At 38.2% G+C, this 26,902-nt stretch overlaps 1 protein-coding gene across 1 annotated transcript; it reads left to right on the forward strand.

The window, feature by feature from the left end:
• Nucleotides 1–142: 142 nt before the first annotated feature.
• On the forward strand, nt 143–26,398 carry LOC4338174 (serine/threonine-protein kinase TOR-like). Its single transcript, NM_001420284.1, has 58 exons — nt 143–309; nt 441–496; nt 1,327–1,665; nt 1,736–1,810; nt 2,472–2,644; nt 4,495–4,593; nt 4,800–4,959; nt 5,119–5,262; nt 5,349–5,521; nt 5,594–5,789; nt 5,859–6,056; nt 6,662–6,814; nt 7,636–7,757; nt 7,835–7,934; nt 8,019–8,114; nt 8,198–8,328; nt 9,515–9,617; nt 10,171–10,353; nt 10,430–10,522; nt 10,616–10,651; nt 11,470–11,571; nt 11,695–11,805; nt 12,108–12,270; nt 12,355–12,476; nt 12,585–12,637; nt 12,833–12,956; nt 13,465–13,647; nt 14,477–14,629; nt 14,934–15,086; nt 15,171–15,242; nt 15,328–15,462; nt 15,537–15,598; nt 15,797–15,894; nt 16,426–16,535; nt 16,630–16,803; nt 16,890–16,955; nt 17,645–17,713; nt 17,787–17,897; nt 18,216–18,356; nt 18,436–18,564; nt 18,662–18,827; nt 18,972–19,186; nt 20,681–20,887; nt 21,695–21,808; nt 21,888–22,079; nt 22,287–22,367; nt 22,452–22,526; nt 22,610–22,676; nt 23,090–23,250; nt 23,741–23,914; nt 24,007–24,135; nt 24,219–24,302; nt 24,387–24,448; nt 24,526–24,598; nt 24,806–24,940; nt 25,588–25,758; nt 25,852–26,117; nt 26,238–26,398. Exons 1-58 carry the CDS (start codon nt 264–266, stop codon nt 26,254–26,256), a joined length of 7,398 nt encoding a protein of 2,465 aa, NP_001407213.1. The 5' UTR covers nt 143–263; the 3' UTR covers nt 26,257–26,398.
• Nucleotides 26,399–26,902: the final 504 nt, after the last annotated feature.

The following is a 26,902-nucleotide window of genomic DNA, read 5'->3' on the forward strand; positions in this document are numbered from 1 at the left end:
GGTAAAATCTCCTGTGTGCCGATTGCCGAACGAAGCCACTTCTTCCTCTCAGTCGCCCCGCCGCCAATCGATCCCCTGGGCCCCGCTCCCTGACACCCCCACCCTCTGTGCGGTCTGCGCTCTCATCTCCCTACCGCTCCTGTCGCGCAAGCCAAGCCAGGTCGGGAAAGCTAAACCCTCCCCTCCCCCCTCCCTCTATCTCCGCCTCGGCCGCTCGCCGCCGCGTCGGCTCTGGAGCCGCCGCCGCCGCCGCCGCCGTCGCCATGAAGCCCTCGCCGCACTTCCCGGAGATCGGGAAGAAGCCCAAAGGTGCGCCCCCCCTTTTCCCTCGCGGGTTACCGCCCCCCCCCCCCCTCTTCTCGTCGATTTCACCCCCCCTCGCCCACGGATTCCGCTCCTGGATGCGGCTGAATAATGTCGGGCTCGCTCTTGTTGTGCAGATTTGATAGCCAAGGAACACGGGTTCAACATCGCGGCGTACATCTCGTCGGGAGCGGTATGTGCTTCGCCCCCCCACCGATTCCCGAGATTCCATTTTTGTTGCTGTAGAACGCTTGTTATGGCTCCCCCGGCTAGGGTTTTGGGCGGGAGCAAAGGTTTTGGTGGGGCTCTAAATTGGTCGAATTCGCCGTGCTGAGTTTAGGCTCCCGAGCCCGATGTGTGGATTTTTCCCGAGCATTTTTGTTGCTCACTAGGGCACGTCGCTAGTGCTGGATGGATGGATATCTGGGCATTTGTATAGTTGAGGTCTTCTCATTTTCTTATCCGAAACCAGTTGGTTTTATTTCTTGTCCAGATGTGCTGCTTGTATTGCTCCTGAGTAGTGGGGGTGGTATAGGCGCATGGCGATTAGCCTTTTGGAGTCAGCTTGATCTGGTTCCTTTGCTTGCGGCAACAACACTATGAAATAATTCGTTTCGCCTGTAGTATCGTGGTCATGTAGCTTCCTGATATATGTGTAGTTGATTGAGGTGGCATTGCCGTTTTGGGGAATCGACAAGGTCGGGACTGTTACATGGCACATCCTGCAAGAAGACAATGAACGAGTGCTGCTATTATGAGGAAATTATGTGAAGTGAATAGGCCCAAGATATGCTTCACCTCATGGTGATAATGCAGCATATATTCCAGTATTCCACTAATTTTGTTTTTGGCGTTCGTTTTGATGTTTATGCTTTCTAGGGTGTTTACTTCCCGAATCCCGTGGCTGTTCTTTTGTTGAGTTGACTTGTACCTCTTCTATCTTGAACATGGAGTATTGTTTCTAAGTGTACAAATCTTCTAGTCATCTATAATTGATTAAGTGTGTTTGCTGTTCACTACTAGGATGTTATTGCTGCCGCCCTAAGAAAACATGTTGAGGAAGAAGCTCGAGATCTGAGTGGCGAGGCTTTTCTGAGATTTATGGAACAGCTCTATGAACAGATATGTAGTCTCTTGCAAAGCAACGATGTTGCTGAAAATTTACTTGCTCTTCGTGCTATTGATGCTTTGATCGATATGCCTTTCGGAGAAGGTGCTTCAAAGGTTTCTAAGTTCGCAAATTTCTTGCGAACTGTTTTTGAAGTCAAGCGTGATCCTGAAGTTCTAGTTCCAGCAAGCGCAGTGCTTGGCCATTTAGCAAAAGCTGGCGGTGCAATGACTGCAGATGAGGTGGAGCGTCAGGTAAACTGTAACTATTTTTCATTTTTCTTGAGCATATTTTTATCACTATGCTAACAAGCACATCTTTTAGATTAAAACGGCTTTAGGATGGCTTGGTGGGGATCGAGTGGAGTATCGCCGCTTTGCTTCTGTCCTTATTCTCAAAGTAAGTTTAATCACCCAACTTTTGTATTTGCTACACACTTTAATCAAGCCTCCCATCATGAAAGCAGATAAATACCTCATTTCAATTGTCCTTTTTTTTTGCACATTTCTATTTTGCTCACCTGGTGTGCTGTTGGTTGATATTTGGACCCCTATTTCTAAAACATTTGTTTACGCATATTGATTGGCATTTTTTTTGTCTACTAAACATGAATTATGCGTATATGAATCCTTTGTCCAACCTTATAGGGGAGAAAATAGCAACAGGGCCATCGGGTTCATCAGCCTTGTGTCCTTGTCCATGGTGCACTGTGGTTAATTTGTGGTAGTTTATAATGTGTTAATATCAGGGAAATCAGTGGCAATGAAGTCAGCTTAAGTTAGGGTTAAGGGCTTAAGGCTTATATTGTTCTCAACTAAGCAGGAAAGCTGTCTAGACTTACGGGATCTTTTTTTGTGTCTGTTAAACCTGGCAAATCTGCCGCTGAAACACTCCTTCTGGTCTTATGTTTAGACTTTGTTGTATCGTGAATATTTTGAATCAAATATCTGATATGAGTTAGTTGGTTTATTGTGATGGTATTAGTTGAATGTCATGCAAATGTTACTCTGGTAAGGCATTGTACCATGTTTATATAAATATATACTTAATCTTATTGTAGGAGATGGCTGAAAATGCATCAACAGTTTTCAATGTTCATGTTCCTGAATTTGTTGATGCTATATGGGTAGCACTGAGAGATCCCAAACAGGCTGTTCGTGAGCGAGCAGTGGAAGCATTGCGTGCCTGTCTCCATGTTATTGAAAAACGTGAGACACGTTGGCGTGTGCAATGGTAAGCACAATTTTGTCTTCACCACATTTGAAATTTGAGTAACTCTATGATCTGTCTGATAGTTAAGATGATTGTTTGAATAATTTCTCTATACTCCCTGAAAGGGGGAGCTGGTGTGCAGGCTCCACTGATTTTCTGTGGATGGATCTTGTAGAAAATAGTTTGTAATTTTTATTATTTTTTAAGAAAATAATTTCACCTATATATATATATATACTATAAGTGGATATATCTAGTTCATACGATTTTATTTAGTTTCAGATTTCAAAGCAATTATTTGTTATCTTCAAATTATAATATATGACATGTATAATGTATTTATATGAAAGCTTGTGCAATGGATGGTTCATTACGCTAGCTTGTTTTGATATGTTTACAGATGGTCAAAATAATTATTTATATCTTTACGGATGGTCATTATGTATGTTTCAGTTTCAAGACATAAAATTCACATGTAATTTGGGGTGATTATTAGTGCTATGTGCGACACTAGTAAATGAGCATGCTCTCAATTAGCAAACTGTGCAAATTTGGGGACCTAGTTGAAGCTTGAACTAAAGTTTGGGTACCAATAGTTAGACTTGCTCATTGGATGATTCTCAATATGGTTGGTGAATGCATAGATGCTACTCTTCCAGCAAAAAGCATATGGTGTTTGACTTCTTTCAAGTTAAACTTTTGAAACTTTACTTCCACTTAATTTAAGATACTTCAATACTTGGTTTGAAAACATAAAAGATGGTGTGTGTAGATTTGCCTTGGAAAGTACTTTCATGATATTATAAACTTATTAGAGTTCATGCTTAGTATAGCAATAAAAAGTTAGGTTCAAATTTACATCTCAAAGACTGTAAAAAAAAATTTAAACATCATATGATTGGAGGGAATATGTTGTGGTGAAATTCTCACCTTGAAGACTAAAAAAAGTCAAACATGATATATATTTGACCAGAGGGAGTATGTCACTCTTTCTACAGAGTAATTCATCTTTTGTAATGTGTTATGACGATTGTGAACTGCCATTGATATACATGTTTGTCCATGTAGCTTTCCGTTTTTGCTGGAAGGACTGACATGATTCATTAACAGAAATACGTTAGCAGTGTGCTACTATAGTTGTTGCTGTGGTGGGTGAAGTACAGTCCACATTAAGCCACGGTTCCTTTGATTGGAATATTTTCTTTTTCTGTTTGGAAAATGCCTCACATGCTAAGAATTCTATTCCAATTGCTTACAAAACTAATGGCACCCTTATTAGCTTCTTACATCCATTTCCATCTTTGTTCATGTTAACTACTACTATCTCTGTAGATTTTTATAGGGTGTATTTTATTTGAAAAAAAGTTTTCCAGATCAAAATTTAACCATTGATTTCTCATAAAATATATTTTAACTATCTACAAAACCAACATTTTTTTCAAAGTAGATTGAAATATAAGTCTATTAATGTATGTTCATACACTAAATGTATTTGTATTTGACTAATTGCTGGTCAATTTTTTAGAAAGTTTGACCTTTTCTATCGAAATACACCTTACAAAAATGAATGGAGTGAGTAACGTTAAAAACTAATCACTTAAGTCTGCTAGTCTGACTCCCTGCATTCACTTTCCAAGAGCGTTGTTGACAATTCAAACTTTTTTGACTCAAATTATATGGGGCCTGCTCTACTTAAAGGGGAATTATAGAATCCTGTTCTGTCCCTAAAGGTTATTAACATTTTTCTGCCATCAGCAACCTATGTGGCTACTTATGCTAGATCATGAGTAATAATGTATAAAGTGCCTCTGTGGTTGGATATCACTTAGCCTTACCATTTTGCATGTCTTCTCATTTTATGATTATGTTAGGTATTACCGCATGTGTGAAGCAGCACAGGTTGGTCTTGGAAAAAATGCCTCTGTTCATAGCATTCATGGCTCGCTATTGGCTGTTGGAGAATTATTGAGGTAATACTGTTTAGTTGGTAGGGATTTATTTATTTAATTTTCCCAACATAATCATAGTTTTTATTGCAAGATTTTTCTTGGATTTGGTTGTTGTATCGCATTATACTTTATTTGTCTAATTTTTTATTTAAGAACATTGATATAGCAAAACAACTTAAAACGATGCCAACTTATGTAATTCTGTTGTTGCATGAAAACTATTGCAGGAATACTGGGGAGTTTATGATGTCTAGGTACAGAGAAGTGGCTGATATAGTCCTCAATTACCTAAGACACCGGGATCAGCTTGTTCGTCGTAGTATAACTTCGCTTCTTCCTCGAATTGCTCACTTCCTGCGTGACAGATTTGTGACCAACTACTTAAAGGTTTTCTAACCACCATTAGTCCTTGAACTGAAATATTTCATCTACTCTTCTTCACATTTCCTTTTCTTGTTTATATCTTACTCTTTACCCTTTGCCCTGAAGTCATTACCAAAAGACAGACATATTAAAATGGTACCATAATGCTATTCTTATTCTCAGATTTGCATGGATCATATCTTGTTTGTTTTACGTACACCGGATGAGCGTGCTAGTGGCTTTGTTGCTCTTGGAGAGATGGCTGGCGCTCTTGGTGCTGAACTTGTGCCCTATTTGCCTTTAATTACCTCACACTTGCATGATGCGGTATGCCTCAGAACCCCTAGTTTACTCTAGTGTTTACTTGAATTTTGCCCTGCTTTCTTTGTGCATGACTGCTTGTTTTTATGCAGATTGCTCCTCGTAGGGGACGCCCATCTCTTGAGGCAATTTCTTGTGTGGGAAGTTTCGCAAAAGCTATGGGTCCTGCAATGGAACCTCATATACGTGGTGGACTACTAGATGCGATGTTTTCTGCTGGTCTTTCTGATAAACTTGTAGAGGCACTTGAGTCTATAAGTACCAGGTATTATTTCCTTGATTGAGCCATCCATATTATTCTGTCTTGGCCATAATTTCACATTTCCATTTCCTACAGCATCCCATCTCTACTGCCAACAATACAGGAACGATTGTTGGATTGTATATCTCAAGCACTGCCAAAGTCATCCGTGAGGCCTGGTGCTGCTGTTGGCCGAGGAAGCAGATCAAGCAGTTTGCAGCAGTTTGTGGATTCTGGTGGTCCAGTTCTTGTGCAGCTTGCATTGGGGACTCTAGCAAATTTCAACTTTAAGGTTTGAAATACTCAGCGAAGTTGTGCATTGCTACTGTCTTTGAGATGTCACAATATGAATTGGTTTCAGGGTCATGAGCTTCTGGAATTTGCTAGAGAGAGTGTCATCCTTTATCTGGAAGATGAGGATTGCAGTACCCGTAAAGCTGCTGCAACATGCTGCTGCAAACTAGTTGCGCATTCCCTTTCAGCTTCGTCTAGCTCACAGTTTAGCTCAAACCGGCCAAATCGTATGGGAGGAGCTAAGCGTCGCCGCCTTGTAGAAGAGGTCTGTCTCAGATTTCTTAGTGTGTTATTGTTTCTTTGCCATGTATTCAAAACATGCTTACTACTGGACATGCTTGTTATAAAGTATATAATTTTTTTGGGAGATTGCATAGCTGAACTACTGAAGCGAACTGTTTAAAATGAGAAATTATGAACTGCAATTTTATGGGAATATTTCAAATGCTGTGTCTGGAAATATGATTTCAGTAACCAATGCAAACATGTGTTGCAAACTAGTGGGACAGGTCAGCAGTTCAAATCCTAATCCTAACTGTTTGTTATAATTGATACTTCTATTATACTTGACTCTTCACATAGTTCATGATTGGATCTAATCCATCTAGGGTGCAACATTGCTACATACAAACAGGACATGCAAAAGAGGAGCTAGTTATTTGCTAAGAGACATGAGTCCATTGCAATGCCACTCATCTTCAATCCGTCAATCTTTATAGTGGAGAAATATTTTACGGGCTGGGACTTGAATCCGTGTAATTATGCACTTCTATGTTTCTATGTTGTAAGCACGGTCAATGATGGTCTGTTTTCATAATTTAATCACGTTTTGTTGCTTATGTCTATATGCATTCTTAAATTCCTCTGCAGATTGTGGAGAAACTTCTTATGGCTGCAGTTGCTGATGCTGATGTTGGTGTTAGAAGTTCTGTATTCAAGGCTCTATATCGGAATCCATCTTTTGATGATTTTTTGGCCCAAGCTGACATCATGACTTCAATTTTTGTTGCCTTAAATGATGAGGTATACCATATTACTCCCTCCGTCCCAAAATATAAGGCACCCACATGTTTAGGAAAATCAACATTTGTAATTTTTGAGTTTTGACTAATAATTAAACTAACAGTATGTTTAGTAAGCACGGGTGTGTTATCATTAGATTCGTTTTTGAAGTACTTCCACGTGATGTTAATTTCGTAGTTGTTGATATTACGAAAGGCTAACACACTTATATTTGTATATTTTGGGATGGAGGGAGTACACGATTATCATATAGTGTGGGCCACTTACATTGTACATGGTTCTATCAGCCATTTGGTTTACCTCTTATCTTTTCTTTATGGATCTTTCAAACAGGGTGAAAGTACTGTTATTGTTTTTTTTATTATAGATTGTGAGGGTCCCTTTTTGTATTTCACCATTCAGTAACATTTGAACATTGAACTGGACCCAGTGCTCTAAAAAGTCGGCGATAGGTGCCACCTAGGTGCCTATATTACATATATATCTGCATGACATTTATGTGTGCATTTGTGCATATTCATGTCGATTTATTACAGTACATCCTTTGTACTCCAGTATTTATGAATGGGTTCCTTTTGTGCAAGTATGCAACAGAGGTGGGATCATCTTGTGCCTCTTTGGTGAATATTGAATGACATCATGTATCTTGTGACTATTATGTGCCTTTTTAGTAGTGTATCCAAGTTTGGTATCTTCTACGTTTTAGCAAGAACATCATATTCTTTTTATTTGGCAACCTTAACATCTTTTACATAGTTTAAATCTCGAAATGTAATTGTCCATGTATTTGCTGATAATTTTATTTCTACCCTTTGGCTTAGGAGTACCATGTCAGAGAATTGGCAATATCAGTTGCAGGTAGATTGTCTGAAAAAAATCCTGCTTATGTACTGCCTGCCCTTCGCCGTTATCTTATACAGTTGCTCACATATCTTGACCAAAGGTTTGCTGCCACAAAATTTTTGCCTCATATAATTATGTTGCTTTGGCATCTTCTGAAAATCTTTACTATTCATACAGTATGGATAGCAAGTGTAGAGAGGAAAGTGCTAGATTGTTGGGTTGCTTAATTAGGAGTTGTGCACGACTCATTCTTCCTTATATTGCTCCAATTCACAAGGTTAGTAATAAACAAAACCAGTGTTATTCATTCTTGAGATATTCTTACCTTCTAGAGTTCTAGTCTAATTTCATTTTCTTCCAGGCACTAGTGGCTAGGTTACGTGAAGGAACAGGACCGAATGCTAATAATGCGCTTGCAGCAGGAGTGCTTGCTACTGTTGGAGAGTTGGCCAAAGTGGTACGTTCTGTTCTCGAGCGTGCAATCTTTTATATTTTGTTCAGTTATCTTGCTTGAACACTGAAGTTAGCTCTTCATGGTAGGGTGGTTTTGCAATGAGGCAATATCTTCCTGAGCTAATGCCTCTAGTTGTGGATGCTCTTTTGGATGGAGGTGCTGTTAGTAAAAGGGAAGTGGCAGTAGCAACCCTTGGACAAGTTATCCAAAGCACAGGGTATACTTCTGATCCTTCATGCATCCATGCTAATTTATATGTTTTGTGCTAAATTCCTGTCATGTTTGCAATTCTTAATTGCATGAGTTCTGCTCTCAAATTCTGTCTGGTCATCTTTTGAAATTTGTTACCGCTTTGACTTTCTCATAAGTGGCAGCATATCTAGTGTCTGTAAAACACTTAAGGTTTGGTTGTTAAATTATTATGGCTTTAGTAAGTCTTGCATGACTCTGAATAATAGTTATTATCCAAAACATCACTATTTTTCTTTGTGCGAAACTTTGGATATTTGCCAATCTAAAGATTGACATTCCAAAAAATGCCACCGGACAAATCTAATTAGTGCACAGTGAATGCACATTTCAAATGGCCTGCAATATATATACACCACAAGTTTTGAGTGTTTTCTAATGAAAAGATAATGCTATCATGTAGTCAAACCCATTGCATACATACAAGTAATATCATATCAATAAACAATTACATATACATTGCAAATAATGTATTAGTTTAACAAAACATCCTGCAAATAATATACACATACTACAGTAGATTTAAATTCTCGATAGAGGAGGTAATGCCATTCTAAAAACGAGCTAATCATCTGTTTGCCATTTTCACCATTTTTTAATTGATGTGCCTCTGGTCCAAATGAATGATACTTAGGCCCCTCCATTCGTTCCTTTGTTCCTCCCTTAGGAGGTCATTGTGTCCCCATTCCCTCTCTTCTGTCTAAATGTGTCAGTCTGAATCCTCAAACTGTGAGCACTCGATGTCATAGTGGGGTGAGTTGGGATGGATGGGCTGTGTTATTTTTTGTCATACTAGCTTATTGCTTGTGTGTTGCTATAAATATCAAATAAATATAGTAATGCAAACTTAAAAGGTAAAAGTATTCTCAAATCCAAAAACTATGTACGAGATGTCAAGATCACATAAAATCAATTAGCAACCTAAATTTGTAGAATACACATACCATACGGAGGGAGTACTTCCCTTCCTCTCTTCTGGGCAAATATGGATGTGGACTCCTGATAACATCTAAGATAGCTGCATTTTATTTTTAAACCTATATACTTTTGTTCATATATATATTAGTAATCGTTTCCATTCAATATTAAATGTATTATGGCAGCTTGGGCGTCACTAATGTTTTCTGAATTATTTTTCATGGATGTTCCACCAGCTATGTTATCTCTCCTTATAATGAGTATCCTCCATTGCTTGGTTTACTCTTGAAATTGCTGAATGGCGAATTGGAATGGTCTACTAGACTGGAAGTGCTGAAGGTATTTATTCATTCGATAAATTCCATCAATACCTCTCTACCAGCTTAAACTACCACAAAACCCTGCTGTTTATAATCAATTTTTGAGAACACTACCTCCTTGTAGTACAAAGCATGAAACTCACGAAATCACACTTTCTTTCTTTGAAACATTTGACGAAACTACTCCCTTTGGATAGAAAGAGCCTGATGCTAGGCCCACTCATTGAAACCACACTTAATTATTATGGAACATCTGATGCTAGCTAAGGAGCTTGACAGGACGGTCCCTCTTGTCAGTGTCACATGTAGTCTGTTTCAGCGGAAATGACCTATTTGTATGACTAATGTCATGTGTTGGTCTGGTCTGTCAGGCTCATTTAATTAGATGAGAATGCAGTTTTGTGAAAACGCTTGAAAACATTAAGTATGGATTTCTGCAGTTCATTAAAAAATGTGTCATGTTAGCACAGTTTTGTGAAATTTACTCTTTCTATCTGGTTCATGCTTACTGGCTTTCTCAAAATTAATACTACACCCTTGATCTGAGCAGTGAGGAAATATGTTTTTCCTAGGTTTTAGGTATTATGGGTGCATTGGACCCGCACGCACATAAGCGTAATCAACATAAGCTACCTGGTCAACATAGGGAGGTCTTGCGGCCAACGATGGAAACAGCACAACATATTGTTTCCATGGAAGAACTGCCAACTGATTTCTGGCCATCCTTTTCAGCATCTGAGGACTATTATTCAACAGTATGTTCTGTCTTGCTTTGTGAGGCGTAATAAAAGTTTGTACATTAGTCTCTGTGATATTAATCTTCTATTGCAGGTTGCAATTAGTTCTCTCATGCGGATTCTTCATGATCCTTCCCTTTCAAGTTATCATCAGATGGTGGTTGGCTCTCTTATATTTATTTTTAAGGTAATATTTCTATTTTTATTAGCGTTTTTCAACAAGATTTTGTTTTTTTCCACTGTAATAATTATTTTCTTCTTCTCTATGATACACTTATAGTCGATGGGACTTGGCTGTGTTCCATATTTACCAAAGGTGAGTGCCTCTCAACTTGCTTTATTGTACTGTAAATTCTACAAATTTTCTAGCAGACCCATTTTGTTTCACATGGTGCATAGATGCATCATGTTCCATATTTACCAAAGGTGTTCAATTCTGCTCTTGTTTGACCATGGCCCACTTGGTCTTTAGCTGATGCCGTTCCAAAGCTCACAGCATTTGATTTTATAGTACTCCCTCTGTTTCATATTATATCGCTTTGACTTTTTTCCTAGTCAATTTTTTTTTAAGTTTGACTAAGTTATAGAAAAATATAGTAACATTTTTAACACAAAATTTTATATTATCAACATATATTAGAAGTTGGTTTTAATTAAACTAATTTAGTGTTGTAAATGTTTGCTAAATATTTCTATAAACTTGGTCAAACTTAAATAAATTTGACTAAGAAAAAAAGTCGAAGTGACTTATAATATGAAATGGACGGAGTATATCATTTGTTAGACAAGCAGGCATAGCATTGAGAGCCTGCTGCTTCTGAAAACATGACTGATTTTGCCAATTACCAGTACACTGCAGTATTAAAGTTTCTGAGTTGCGTCCTGTCAAACTAATTCATGATGTTATGCGGGTTAGAGGGTATAAAGAATGGAGGAGTGTAAATTTAACCACTGGATACTGTTTTTTATGAGAAAATGTCTTCAAAATGTTAGCCATATTTTCTGCTTCCTCTGATGGTAGTTGCCAAGTTGTGAACTGAGGCAATATAATTATTATGCTTTTGGATGCAAGACAATTTGTCATTGTGGGAAAAGGCCCAGTTGTTCTGAAATGCTTTACCCTTTCTTCTGAAGGTTCTCCCTGAGCTATTCCGCGCTGTTCGCATGTGTGAGGATGGTGGTTTGAAAGAGTTCATTACCTGGAAGCTTGGGACATTGGTATCTATTGTTCGACAGGTAAGATGGTCCTTTCAGTGTTGCGCTTTTGCTTATTGTAGTTATTGGAAGATTCTTAATTTCTTTCTATTGCTGTTGATATCTCATATATTGCATATTTCATCAAGCTTATTTATTTTACAGCACATTCGGAAATATTTACAAGAAATACTCTCTCTTGTGTCTGAATTGTGGACTTCCTCATTCAGCTTACCTGCACCAAATCGGACTGTCCAAGGTCCACAAGCTTCTCCGGTAATAATACATTGGGCTTTACTTGTCATGTGCTCTTGTTAATATTCTCTGTTGTCTGTATAATGCTACCACAGCTAAAGTTCTCCTAACTTCGATGAGGCATATGGTAGGCCAATATATTTTTGTCATGTCATCAGTTAGGAAGTTAGCAAAACAAAGAGCAATCTCTGCAAACTAATAGAGTACAATAGGAAACTTATGCTCCAATTCTTATGAGATGCTTGTGCATGGGAATTAGAATTGATATTTTTTCCCCATCTATATATACTGTTGTTTTCTTAATTACCATCTTGTGTCTCCAGGTTCTTCACCTTGTTGAACAACTATGCTTGGCACTGAATGACGAATTCAGAATGTATATACTTCACATATTGCCAAGTTGTATTCAAGTCCTGGGTGATGCTGAACGCTGCAATGACTATTACTATGTTCCTGACATATTGCACACCCTAGAGGTGTTTGGAGGTCCGTCTCCAGTTCTGTTTCTTCTTATGTCCACAACAAATCATTGGTCAGTTTTAACTTGTTATGATGAATTTCTCCTTTTAGGAAATTTGGATGAGCACATGCACTTGGTTGCTCCAGTACTTGTTCGGTTATTTAAAGTGGAGCTAGTTGATATCAGACGCCGTGCCATTGTCACTTTGACTAAACTCATACCTACGGTGCAGGTCGGTTATTGTTCAATTTTAGTTTGACTATTATAGTTTTTACCTAATACACAGAAACTTCTGTGCCTTTCTTCTGTACATCATGTGTTCTCAACATATCTTGTCCAGGTTGGTACTCATGTTTCGGTTTTGGTGCATCATCTAAAGCTAGTTTTGGATGGGTAAGACTTCTGGTGACAAGTAACATTCTATTTCTTGTGTATTATGGTTGTATCAAGAAAACATTGAGGGATTATGAACCACTATTTCTTGTTTTCAGACCATGTTTATGAGTATAATGCTTATCATCTGTTTGTCAACTTTTGTACTTTTTAGTTGTGCATCACCAGATTGTTAATTTGTCTTTCTGTGGCTAGAAACAATGATGATCTACGGAAAGATGCAGCAGAGGCGCTTTGTTGTCTTGCACATGCTCTTGGAGAAGATTTTACAATATTCGTGTCATCAATACACAAGCTTCTTGTGAAGCACCATATGCGGGTACTTGTTTAGTTTGGACAAAATCTGCTTAGCCCCCTGAAGTATCAGGGTTTGTCTACTTAACCCCATGAACCTTGAAAAACAGTTCAAATAAATCACTAGAGTAGTTTTTAATTGGTTTTGCTATGTAGATGATAACGTGGCAGCTGGTTATTGCTTGCATGGCCGACATGTTAGCCCATTTTACGTAAACCAACCCAACCACTCCCTTTCCCTGATAGGTGAACCCGGGAACTACTCATTAGTTGTGATGTGCTTCAATGCCAGGCTGTCTTGTTGAAATACATTTAACCAAATCCATTGCCATCTCACTGTCCTCATCATTATTCATGCGACCAAAAGTCCAAAACCACTCTAGGGAATTATTTGAACTGATTTTTGTACTTCAGGGTTTAAGTAGACTAACCCCAAACTTTAGGCGGTTAAATAGACTTTTTTACTTTTAGTATTTTGCACATAGCATTTTGAATGGCTTGGTCTAATTTCTAATTACTGCTATCTTTTACAGTATAGAAAATGGGATGAGATTGAAAATCGATTACTAAGGCGAGAGCCACTCATCTCTGAGAACTTATCAGTACAAAAGTACACACAATGCCCGCCTGAAGTCATTAGTGACCCTCTTGATGATTTTGGTGGTGTTCCTTCTGAGGAGGCTGATGAAACACAGCGGCAACCAAGAAGTCATCAAGTAAGATGCTTTGTTGTTTGGAAAACATTGGGACATTGGGACACTATGGATTCTCTGTGCCATTGTGCAATTTACTAAAGTTCTTTTTTTGTTAAGTGTAGTAGTGTGTTACGATTTTTTTTTTTTGGTAAAATTGCTTTCGGACATTTGGCATTTGGCAAAAAGCATGATGTTTTTGCATTCTGAAAATATGAAAAAACTGTGAGACATGACAATCGGATGACATTTTATTTAACCTTAATTTTATTTGCAAAAAAAACCTATAAGAATCCTTGTTTGCATAGCAACTTAAAAAGATAAGCATAGTGCAGCATAGCACAACCACCACAAACCGAGCCTAATTGTTATTCACTGTTCAGCTTGGTTTTAGGGCTCCAGGCTCGTCTTAGTTCATAAAACCTTCTGACTTTGTTGAAGTCTTCAACTATGCTTTACCTGTGAAGATCTTTGATCTTTTTGGGAATTTCAATCTTACCCAGCTGCTCTGCATAGCTTATTAGTTCTGAACCTGCAGTAAGTGTATTTGTTTAGCTGAGCTGCTCCCTGTATCAGTTAATTATGTTTTGAAAAATGAACATCCAAGAAGTAGCGGGTGAGTTATTGTGAAGTGTACTGTTGGTCGTTTTGCCTAGTTTGCATCATATTCGATAACTGTTACTCTTAAGTTCCTGTGCGCCCCTTGTCCACACCTAAAATAAACTACATATTTAATAGGAGGGGATATCCTCTAATATTTTCTTTCATGTATTAATACCCTGCATTTTCATTTACTTGTAATATTAAAAGTTGGTTTGTTCTTTTTTAACATTAAGGATTTTGACTTCTACAGGTCAATGATGTTCGACTGAGAAGTGCCGGTGAGGCTTCTCAAAGGAGCACTAGAGAAGATTGGGCTGAATGGATGAGGCACTTCAGTATTGCGCTTCTCAAAGAATCACCATCTCCTGCTTTACGCACTTGCGCAAGACTAGCACAACTTCAGGTGAGATAGTTCTTACCAAACGCTCGAGGAAGCTTAGGGTAATACTTTCGCATCCATTGATTCTCCTGTATAAGCTCTCATCCACTATACTGCCTTTGCCAAAGGCAAATAAACCACCTCGGACGTCAGGGTGTCCTGTAGCATTTCATATTGTTTTGTTGCCACGGCATATAGGCCTAAAATGCTGTCCCTGATCAAGCACAGCAGTGCCACTGAGAATGGATTCATCTGTGTTCACTTTAAAAAGACCAGCTGCTGGTGGGGTCACAACTCACCGCTTGCTTTCCTGATGCAAATTTTTCAGCCTTCTGTTGGTCGTGAGTTGTTTGCTGCGGGCTTTGCAAGTTGCTGGGCCCAAATGAATGAAACATCCCAGGAGCAACTTGTGAGAAGTCTCAAGACTGCATTCTCATCTCAGAACATACCTCCAGAAATTCTTGCCACACTGCTGAACTTGGTAAATTACTAAATTTACCATTAGATTTTTTAATCATTTTTACACTTTGTCATCTTGCTTCTAATCGGTCCTTTGCGTAAGTAGGCAGAGTTTATGGAACATGATGAGAAGCCGCTTCCAATTGATACAAGACTGCTCGGTGCACTTGCTGAAAAGGTTAGTTTTACTTTATGCATCTTCGGCAAATTTTCGTGTTCCCATGTAATCTCTGTTTCTGTTGAAACCTTTGAACTTTTTTCAGTGTCGAGCATTTGCAAAAGCACTGCATTATAAAGAAATGGAGTTTGAAGCTGTATGTTCCAAGAAGATGGGTGCAAATCCTGTTACTGTTGTTGAATCTCTTATTCATATTAACAACCAATTACACCAGCATGAGGTTGGTTTCTATGTCATACAAAGCTAAGAAGAGTTATGTGTCGTGGCTTGTTAATCCTCTTGTTATTTATGCAGGCAGCTATTGGGATATTGACTTACTCACAACAACATTTAGAAGTTCAATTGAAGGAGTCCTGGTACAGTTGCCACGAACCTATGATCCCCTGCTCTATATTTTGTTGGATTAAATACATTCTTTTTACATTTTGTAAAACTATCAAACACTTTTGAAAAATTTAACTGTAATGATATATGTAAATTTTGTGGAAACATGGATCACTCTAGACTTCATCTAAGATCTTGCTTCAATGCTTGCTTTAATTTTGTGCAATCAGGTACGAAAAATTGCACCGTTGGGATGAGGCCTTGAAGGCATACAAAGCAAAGTCATCTCAAGCATCTGGGCCATTACAAAACTTGGATGCTACATTAGGTAGGAATTTTTTTTCTGTTTTGTTTCTTGTGTTGCATTCCCTTCCATTCTAAAATAGTCGGCACTTTCCCAATCCCTCTTATCAACCTTCCTCACTTTCACTACTGTCATTTTGTGCTTTTATTATGGAGGGCGTTTATCATATTCTATAAAAATATGATTGCCTGTACACAGACTGTTCAAAGTGTCAAGTAAACAGAAATGGCAGATTTTTGTTCTCTCTTACTACTCCCTCCGTCCCATAATATAAGGGATTTTGAGTTTTTGTTTGCACTGTTTGACCACTCGTCTTATTCAAAAATTTTTGGAATTATTATTTTTTTTTTGTGACTTACTTTATTATCCAAAGTACTTTAAGCACAACTTGTCGTTTTTTATATTTGTACAATTTTTTTGAATAAGACGAGTGGTCAAATAGTGCAAACAAAAACTCAAAATCCCTTATATTATGGGACGGAGGGAGTTGTCATTTTCGGCTTTCTTTTTGCATATGCAGTGAAAGTAGCTAAATGAGATGCATTCTTCTGTCAGGTCGAATGAGGTGTCTAGCAGCCTTGGCCCGTTGGGAAGATTTAAGTGCATTATGCAGGGAGCAATGGACTGGCTCAGAACCATCTGCCCGACTAGAAATGGCTCCGATGGTTGTGGATATATCTTGTTATCAATTTACTGTGTATCTTTAACTTGTAGTTCTGCTAATTTAAGTTCTAATTTCCTTTTCTTTTTTTTTTCTAGGCTGCCAATGCTGCTTGGCATATGGGTGAGTGGGACCACATGGCTGAATATGTTTCTCGTCTGGATGATGGGGATGAAAACAAGCTCCGGATATTGGGTAACACAACAGCTAGTGGTGACGGAAGCAGCAATGGTGCTTTCTTTAGGGCTGTTCTTTCAGTTCGTTGCAAAAAGGTATGCTTGCATATTTGTTGATTTCTTTTTCCATTTCTTCTTGAAAATTTGGTCATGCTTTTGGTTACTTGGCATTTGTTTTGCAGTATGAAGAAGCTCGTGTATATGTTGAGAGAGCTCGGCGGTGTTTGGCTACAGAACTTGCAGCATTGGTATAACATTATAGTCAAATATATTCTTTACATAATCTCCATTATTCGAATTTTCATATTATGGAGACATTTGTTTTTGTTCATGTTTAGGGATTTGCCATTGGTTTTTGGGTATTGTGGGGTGGGGCCCTAAATACTAGTAGCTCTTACTGTCATAGGCAGTGGGCTGAGTTGTCCAGGCCCTAGGGGTAGGGATCTGTTCTAGAAGGAAATTTCGGTGATCTTTTCTGAGACCTAGAACAAATATTTGGAAAACAGACATAATAGTATTCACGGGTCAGGTGCTGGTTGAGAATGCTGTAGAATGGACATTGAATTGTTAGCTGATAGGATGTAAAGGCTAAAAAGATGAACTTCTGATTTTTAACAGACTGTATAGATCGTTTCGATGGTTGGATGAATCATACAACCACTGATCAAGGGGATAAATGGTGACAAAGTAAATTTGAATGTGAAGCAATTAGGTGTAAACCTTGGAACTCAATATTTATAAGATAATATAACAGTTGAAATATCTCTCATGTGACTGGTTTGAATAAATTGGTTAAGTAATTTTCTTTAGTTCTTTTTTTACTTAGAAAGCAAAGGTGAATGTTTATAGTACTGATGACTAATATCCCCTCTTAGAGTTCAGTAATTGTAACAGAACATCCTTGTTTTCCCTTTCGTGATCCTATTCTTGTGACCAGGTACTTGAGAGTTATGAGCGTGCTTATAATAATATGGTGCGGGTTCAACAGCTTTCTGAGCTGGAAGAGGTATATCCTCATTTCGGTTACTTTCTAAAGAAACTTATTGTCTTGCTAACCAAATATATGACCTGGACTTCAGGTGATTGATTACTGCACTCTTCCAATGGAAAGTCCAATAGCTGACAGCCGGAGGGAACTTATCCGTAATATGTGGAATGAGCGTATTAAAGGAACAAAACGGAATGTTGAGGTCATATTATGCTTCTTTTAACTGCCTTGTGCCTTATACATATACTCCCTCCGTCCCAAAATATAACAACTTCTAGGCTTCAATATTTGTCCCAAAATACAACTTCTCCACCTACATTCTGTTCTCTTCTCAACCAATCACAACCTTCCACCATTCAAATTCCCTACCTACCTCCTCTTCTCAACCAATCACAACCTTCTTCTATTTAATTCCACCAACTTTCTTAATACTCATGTCTAACCCTCAAACTCCTTATATTTTGGGACGAAGGTAGTATAATCTTTTTCATATTGGCTATGCTGACTAAAAAAATTGCAGGTGTGGCAAGCCTTACTTGCTGTTAGAGAGTTGGTTCTCCCTCCTAATGAAGACAGAGACACCTGGATAAAATTTGCCAAACTTTGCTGGAAGAGTGGCCGCATTAGTCAGGCTAAATCTACCTTAGTCAAACTCTTACAGGTAGGCTTTAGTCATTCTTCATCAGTGTGTCTGTGCTACTCCCTCCTATAAAATAGTTAATTCCTGTGTCAAAATGCAGTTTGATCCAGAATCTTCCCCTGAATTGACGCTGTATCATGGACATCCTCAAGTAGTCCTGGCATACCTGAAGTACCAGTATGCTGTTGGAGATGAGCTTAAACGAAGGGACGCGTTTTGCAGGCTACAGGTGAGCTTGTTATTGTCCTTCGTCTTTGACCCCAAGTTGCAGAATTATTCTGCATTTAAGTGGTTTTTTATACTTCCTTTTTGGTTTTGTGGTATAGGATTTGTCTGTGCAGCTTGCTACCGCAACAAATAGTTATTCTGGAACATTAGCAAGCCAGGTTGCCACATCAAATGCTGGAGTACCACTTATTGCTCGCGTCTATTTGACACTTGCTAGCTGGAAGAGAGCATTATCACCTGGGTTAGACGATGATTCTATTCAAGGTCTGAATAACTTCAGTTTATTTCCCTCTTGAGGGGTGGGTGGGCAAGATTGCCTACCAAAGTATTGAGACTTGAAAAAATAGTTATTTTACTTTTTGTCTGCCTGCCCGTTTTGATGTAAATATACTTTTTTTCTTTATCCAGAAATATTGGTCTCTTACAAAAATGCCACACTTAATGCCAAGGACTGGGGCAAGGCATGGCACTTATGGGCCTTGTTCAACACTGAAGTCATGTCCCGCTATACTTTGCGTGGTCGACCAGATATTGCAGGAAAATATGTTGTTGCAGCAGTAACTGGGTATTTCTACTCTATTGCTTGCGCATCCACGACAAAAGGTGTTGATGATAGCTTACAGGTAAATCTTTTTCCCCTTTTCCCCCCATAAGGCTGATTCTGAGCAAGAGCTTTTTCGAATGAAAAATTCTCATCCTTGAGCATCTTTATAGTTACTATTCTTTATGAACATTGTTAAAATTGATGGAAACTTAAATGATGACACTTGTTTGTTTGTGACCATAGTACTACTCCCTCGGTCCCAAAATATAGCTACTTCTAGCGTTCAAAATCTGTTCCCGAAATATAGCTACTCCACCTCCCTCATCTCAACCAATCACAAACATCTCTCATTTAATTTCTCCACCTACTTCCTCATATCGAACCAATCACAACCACCCCTCATTTAATTTCACCTCTCCTTAGTCTCCGTGAAAAACTCCAGGGGTAGCTATATTTTGGGATGGAGGGAGTATATTTTATAAAGTTTGTGGATGGAGATTAATGTTGTTTATAGCCATGAACTTCTAGAAAAAGCTTGCATCTACTGAGACTTAGCCTAAACTATCACTGGTCAACAACTCTTTTAACTAAAATAATTTCTACTGTGGTTTGTTGATAGTCTAGGAGATAATTCTTCCTCTCTTTTTTTTCAAAAGAGCATAGCAGGAGCTCTGCCCATTTCACTTAGAAGAGAAGAGAAACAAAAAAATACAAGATAGAATCGATCATGTTACATGCCTCGATAGAAGCAAATGACAACTAAAAAGACCAACATAAAGAGAGAAAGGGATAAAACTCTCTCAATGGTTCAGCGTGTTGCCGTTTGATCTGGAAGCTATGCATTGGATGCTGGAGCTAATTGTTGCATACTATCTTGAACCGAGAACGAATGCTGCTTATTTAATTTTTGGCAAAATTGGTTATATAGCATCGAAAGTTCACGTTTTTGGTTTTATAGCACCGAAAGATACCGGTTCACTTTAATAGCACCCAAAGTTCACCCCGTTCCCATTTTTAACACTTCCGTCAATTTTCCGTCCGTCTTGATCGTAATTGACCCAGCCACGCACACGATATGACGTTTCTACCCCTCATTGACATGCATTCTACTTGTACTTGTGAGGGGTAGAAACGTCATATCGTGTGTGTGGCTGGATCAAGACGGACGGAAAAATGACGGAAGTGTTAAAAATGGGAATGGGGTGAACTTTGGGTGCTATTAAAGTGAACCGGTATCTTTCGGTGCTATAAAACCAAAAGCGTGAACTTTCGATGCTATATAACCAATTTTGCCTTAATTTTTTTTACTGATGGCAGAACTACAGTGGTGTGAATGCAGAAAAAAATAATTCTATATGATGTCTTGTTGCAGAATAATTTTGATAGATGGATTTTACAGTGTTCTAAAAGGCAGCGACCTAAATAGCTTTTGCCATTTTGCCTATTCAGATAGCTGTCTAACCTGAAAAGTCAGAGATGACTAGATGGATTGCAGGATGCCGAGTAGCTCGTGCCTTATAAAACACTGGAATTTTGACTGATGGAGATTATTTCTGTGCAACTGCTTTTGTAGGATATCCTTCGTCTCTTGACTCTTTGGTTTAATCATGGGGCTACCTCAGAGGTTCAAATGGCACTGCAGAAAGGCTTTTCACTTGTCAATATAGAAATGTGGTTGGTTGTCCTTCCCCAGATAATTGCAAGGATCCATTCAAATAATAAAATAGTGAGAGAACTGATACAGTCATTGCTGGTTCGAATTGGAAAGGATCATCCACAGGTTTGCATTTTTTCTTGACATAGGTTCTGGCTAATGACTGGGAGTCTGAGAGGCTCCACTTGAATATCTGTTCTGACTTCTGAGTGCAATTTACTACACCCTCTCTTCTCGAGTAGACGACATTTTAGAAAACTTGCAGTCAAACCTTGAAATCTTGAGTCGCTAATGTATGAAAAGAATATTAAGATTTAATATATGCAAACGACATTAGTAGATTCGCTATGAAAAATACTTCTGTGCAGTTTATATTTCATAATAATTTTATGAATATATAATTAGAAAAACAATAATCAGACATGTGCATCGAGACTTCCAATGTCCTAAAAGACAAATAAAAATGAACAGAGGTATTATATATTATGCTGTCCTACAGCAACAGTACCAAACTTGCTGTTCTTGGTTTAACGATAGGACATGTCATCTATTAAAAGGAATAACCTAGAGAAAATATTAAAAATTGAAGGAACTGAATTTATAGCACAGGTCTGCAGGAGGCTTGATGAAATATTTTAAAAACAATGAGGAAATATTTGTCTATTTTCTCACTTGTTTGTTTTCTTTCAATGTTTTACTTATGTCCTGTTTTCCTCCTTTCTCCAGAATTGAATTTGCTTAGCCTTCTAGTAGTTATATGCATTTCAAATAGTTGTGTATATCCTAATGCTGCTGAAACCTGCAATACCAGTTAAAACAAGTATGACTGGTGACCACCTGATAGGAACCCATTAGAAAGTTTACCTACATTAGTCTTGACAGTTATTTTACATGACCTAACTATTGTTTTGGTTACTTTGCTATCTTAATCAGGCATTGATGTATCCTCTGTTGGTTGCTTGCAAATCAATAAGCATATTAAGACAACGAGCGGCGCAAGAGGTCGTCGATAAGATCCGCCAACATAGTGGAGGTCTTGTTGATCAGGTTAGCATCAGCACCTATGGGGTCTGTAAAAAAATATTCATTTCACTCCTGATATTTCTGTGAATGTTCGTTGTTCCAGGCACAGCTTGTTTCAAAGGAACTGATACGAGTTGCCATTCTGTGGCATGAGATGTGGCATGAGGCTCTTGAGGAAGCTAGCAGGATGTATTTTGGTGAGCACAATATTGAGGGAATGCTTGCAGTGCTTGAACCATTGCATGCAATGCTCGAGAGGGGTCCTGAGACAATAAAAGAAAATACTTTCATTCAGGTGGCGACATCTTCAAAACTTAGTGCCCTATGCCTTAAATACTTTACTGTGACACCAATCCAGTTCTTCCTGGAATTTGGGTTGTTTTTCATATTACTTTCAGTTTGTCTTAAGAAATAGGTCACCTTTTGTACCTTAATGTCTTTGGTAAATAAGTTTATCCTGTGAAGTGTTGGATAATAACTTATATCATCATAAACTTTCCAGGCTTATGGTCATGAATTACTGGAAGCCCACGAATGCTGTTTAAAATATCGGGCTACAGGAGAGGATGCTGAGTTAACTAAGGTACATCAGACTGTTAGTGCAAGATAAGTTATGTTGGTTCCTTCATGGATATTGGTTGAAGTTAACATTTTTATTGTTTTTTAGGCATGGGATTTGTATTACCATGTTTTCAGAAGAATAGACAAACAGCTTCCAAGTCTTACAACTTTGGATTTGCACGTAAGCTTCTTATATTATTATTGTTTGGCTGGCAGTTTCTTTTCATTTTCTATCCCTTGTTGACTTTTCAATGTTTCTTTCAGTCTGTGTCACCCGAGCTTCTTGAGTGTCGAAAGTTGGAGCTTGCTGTACCAGGAACTTATTCTGCAGGTTATTTGACTAGGAATTGTTTCTATATGTTGTTCTTTAGTTCTTATCGAATTCATACTGCTTTCTTTTCTGCATTATTTAGTTTCCATAATCGAAAATTTGGTTTATCAACATTTTGGGAATAAATGGTTTACATTTGCTATCTGCGTCGACATTTTAACTATTTGTACTAGCCTTCATATTGTTTTTTGATATGTTATTACTGGAACCATGTGAAATAAATCTGTGAAACTTGAGGCCTATGAAGTCAACAAGACAATTTAATCTGATTTCAAAATTATTTAAGTTATGATTGGGCCATCGATAGTAAAAAAGATAGTTTGATTTTTCAGTGCTATTAGCCTTTGTAGTCATATTTTCCTTTTGTTATAAGGACATATTTTGAAATAAAAAAAATGGATCTTTGCTTCCAGATGCACCACTTGTGACAATTGAGTATTTTGTTCCTCAATTGATTGTTATAACATCTAAACAAAGACCAAGAAAACTGACAATTCATGGAAGTGATGGCAACGATTATGCATTCTTGCTGAAAGGCCATGAAGATTTACGGCAGGATGAGCGTGTAATGCAGGTTTGTATATATATGACAATCTTTTCTTGATCTGATTCTGTGAGTTCTTTTGATCACCATAGAACCTGGAATGATGAGCATATTTTTGTATTCTGTACCCATCAATTGCTTTGAACTCCATTCTCCTATGTGGAGGGGGCAGCTCTTTCGTTTTTCAGTACCCTTGTGCTGCTTTACCATATGAATAGTAATGTTTACGAATCGTCATTTTCTTTATCTTTGATTATACACAATTAAGGAAGACTAGTAATCAGGACTTGATCAATCTAGGATCTTGCAAGCCTATGTAGAACTACACTGCTATGAACCCACTTAGTGGATGAAACTTATCATTTGAACATAAAATAACACTTGACATTCAACTCTAGAAACATCCTATGATTATAATTGTAAGTGCCAATAGTACTTACCTACCCTAGATTAGCTGGAACCTGTCTTACTTCTGTGAATATTTTAATTTTATACCTAAATATTTTCCTATTCATTTTAGCTTTTTGGCCTGGTGAATACTCTGCTGGAGAACTCTAGGAAAACTTCAGAGAAAGATCTGTCAATCCAAAGATATGCTGTCATACCTTTGTCTCCTAACAGTGGTTTAATTGGATGGGTTCCAAATTGTGACACACTTCATGCCCTGATCCGTGAATATAGAGATGCCAGGAAGGTTTGTCTGATGCAACCACTTCTTTTCTTCTGTAAGAAGAGGGAGACACTTTTATTTTTCATTGATCATTTAGCGTTTCCTTTTCTTTTCAGATTTTCTTAAATCAGGAGCACCGATGTATGTTGAGTTTTGCACCTGATTATGACCACTTACCCCTCATCGCCAAAGTAGAAGTATTTCAGCATGCCCTAGAAAACAGTGAAGGAAATGACCTTGCAAAGGTACTGTGCTGTTTTTGTCATGCCAAATTGGTGCTTTCTGAGACAATGTTTAACATTAATCTACCTGAACAAACTTGTGTCAGGTTCTCTGGCTTAAAAGCCGAACCTCTGAAGTATGGCTTGAGCGGCGCACAAATTATACGAGAAGTCTGGCTGTTATGAGCATGGTATGATTTACTGTCATGTTCTGTTTTTGTTTTTGAATTAAATGTTCTTTTCCATGTTAAGATGCTTCAATGTTGATTTTCTAGGTTGGCTATTTGCTTGGTTTAGGAGATCGGCATCCAAGTAATCTTATGTTAGATCGTTATAGGTACATCTACAAAACTTCTCTTCCTGTTCATCATTGGGCAATTGTTTTCATTGCGTCTTCTTTTTTTGTTGCTTCAGTGGAAAAATATTACATATTGACTTTGGCGATTGCTTTGAGGCTTCAATGAATCGTGAAAAGTTTCCCGAAAAGGTAAGGATGTGTTCTGGACATTATCTCTCTCCAATTAATAATTTATTCTGTAGCTCGATGATGTATCATTTTATGGTCTTCCTTTGACATCAAATTATTTTTCATGTGAGGTTGTCATTATCTCGTACGCATTGATCCATAAGAGTATGGCATTTTCATTATTGTATGCTATTGTTGTTTATATATTATTTGCAATGTCTGGTACAGGTTCCATTTCGCTTGACTAGAATGCTTGTGAAAGCCATGGAAGTTAGTGGTATTGAGGGTACCTTCAGAACCACTTGCGAAAATGTGATGCAAGTACTTCGAACAAACAAGGATAGCGTTATGGCTATGATGGAGGTAAGAACGTTGTGTTTTATATTGCACATTGCATCTTAATACTCAGTTGAACTCGTGAATATTTTTATGTTCCATGCACTTCTGCAATAATCTGTACGCTTGTGAAGTTGTAATTTTAGCATAGGATGTAGCTCTTAAACTTAGTTTGCTAACAAGTATAGTTTCTTATCCATGTATACTCTGGACTGAGACACCTAGTGTTTCGAAAAACCGAACCAGTGTTACATCCTAATGTACTTATAGGGATGTTCGTTTTTTATTCAGTTTATGAAAACTGTTTGCTTTGTTCTATTTTGTTTAGTAATATCCAAATACGGATGTTAATAAATTATTTTACGAAAAATGTGATTCATGGGGTAGTGTAAGGCTAGGGCCATAAGGGGACTCTTTGATCTGAAACTTGAGTATGCTGGTTGTAAGAACAAGTCTGAACTGACCCATTTTGGATAAACGTTTCTAGAACCGTTGCCGAGAAACCTTTGTTTGCATCTGGTTCTGTCAGGCTTTCCAAACCCTTATCACATGAACTCTTCCTCAACAACTGCATTACTAAATGCAGTTTTATGCTTCATCTGCTGTACCTACCTCCTTACATATTTGGTGACATGTTATTATCAAACATTCATTAACTTGTATTATTTTTTCAGGCATTTGTGCATGACCCATTAATCAATTGGCGTCTGTTCAATTTCAATGAAGTCCCTCAAGTTACAAACTATGGAAATGCTCACAGTCACACAGTTGTCAATAGCGAAGAAGCTGCTAATCGGGAGCTCATGCAACCACCCCGGGGAGCTCGGGAGAGAGAACTGCTACAGGTCTGCCTTCTCTTTCTCAACCTTGACTGTTCAGCTAGTCATTATAGTATTAACGACGTACCGAAATATTAAGCGTTTTTTATGCTCATGCAGGCGGTCAATCAACTCGGTGATGCTAACGAGGTTTTGAATGAGCGTGCCGTAGCTGTGATGGCACGAATGAGTCATAAGCTCACAGGGCGCGATTTCTCTTCCGGATCATCGTTGTCGGGGGCGGGAAGCTCCACCCAACATGGTAACGAGCATCTGGCTTCAGGAGACACTCGAGAGGTGGAACCTGGTTTATCCGTGAAGGTTCAGGTTCAGAGGCTTATACTTCAAGCGACTTCGCATGAAAACTTGTGCCAAAACTACGTCGGGTATGGTTCCGCAATTTATTTACCACGCCCCATGTTTGTCGTACTGCCAGAAAAAAAAATAGTTGACCACTGATTTTGTCAAGTTACTCACAGTTTGCTTGTTTCTGCTATGTTCCACAGGTGGTGCCCGTTTTGGTGAGCCTTCCGTAAGCAGTGCCATGTACATATTGTAAATAACGTGTACATATAGATAGATATCTTGTAAAGAGTGTTGTATTTGGGCAGTGTACATGTACCAGAATTTCATTTGTTAATGAAAGCCGTCATTGGCATCTTCGTGTTATTGGAATTGCCAATTTTTTTTGGTGGGTTGCATGAGGTCAAAGCTAAGCAAGAGTTCCACACTAATGGCCGCTCGGCACACCTATGATTTTTATCGTGGGTGTGCCCACTGCCCACACAATTCTAAAACCTAAACCAAAAATCTTAAGCGAAAAATACAATTAAGCCTTGATTTATAAAAAATAATATGCCTTGTTTTTTTAAAAACCCTAACTGATTTCTTTCATTTGTGTATTCTTTCTGGCTCAAAAGACCACATATTCGATGGCTACTCAACAAGGCAGTGCATACACAACCATCAAATCTTTCAGTTTAATTTTGTACAGGTCTCGGTATATATAGGTTTTAGGGTGTAGTGTTACCTTCTTAACTTCTCAGTCGAAGTGAAAGGAACTGTTGATTCGTTGAAGCCTCAGAGTATTAGTATAATACTCGCTCCGTCCAAGAATATAAGAATTTTTAGAGTTGGATATGGTTATTAAGAAAGTAGGTAGAAGTGAGTA

This window comes from Oryza sativa, chromosome 5, assembly GCF_034140825.1.
Source record: "Oryza sativa Japonica Group chromosome 5, ASM3414082v1".
In the NCBI taxonomy this organism is placed as follows: Eukaryota; Viridiplantae; Streptophyta; class Magnoliopsida; order Poales; family Poaceae; genus Oryza; species Oryza sativa.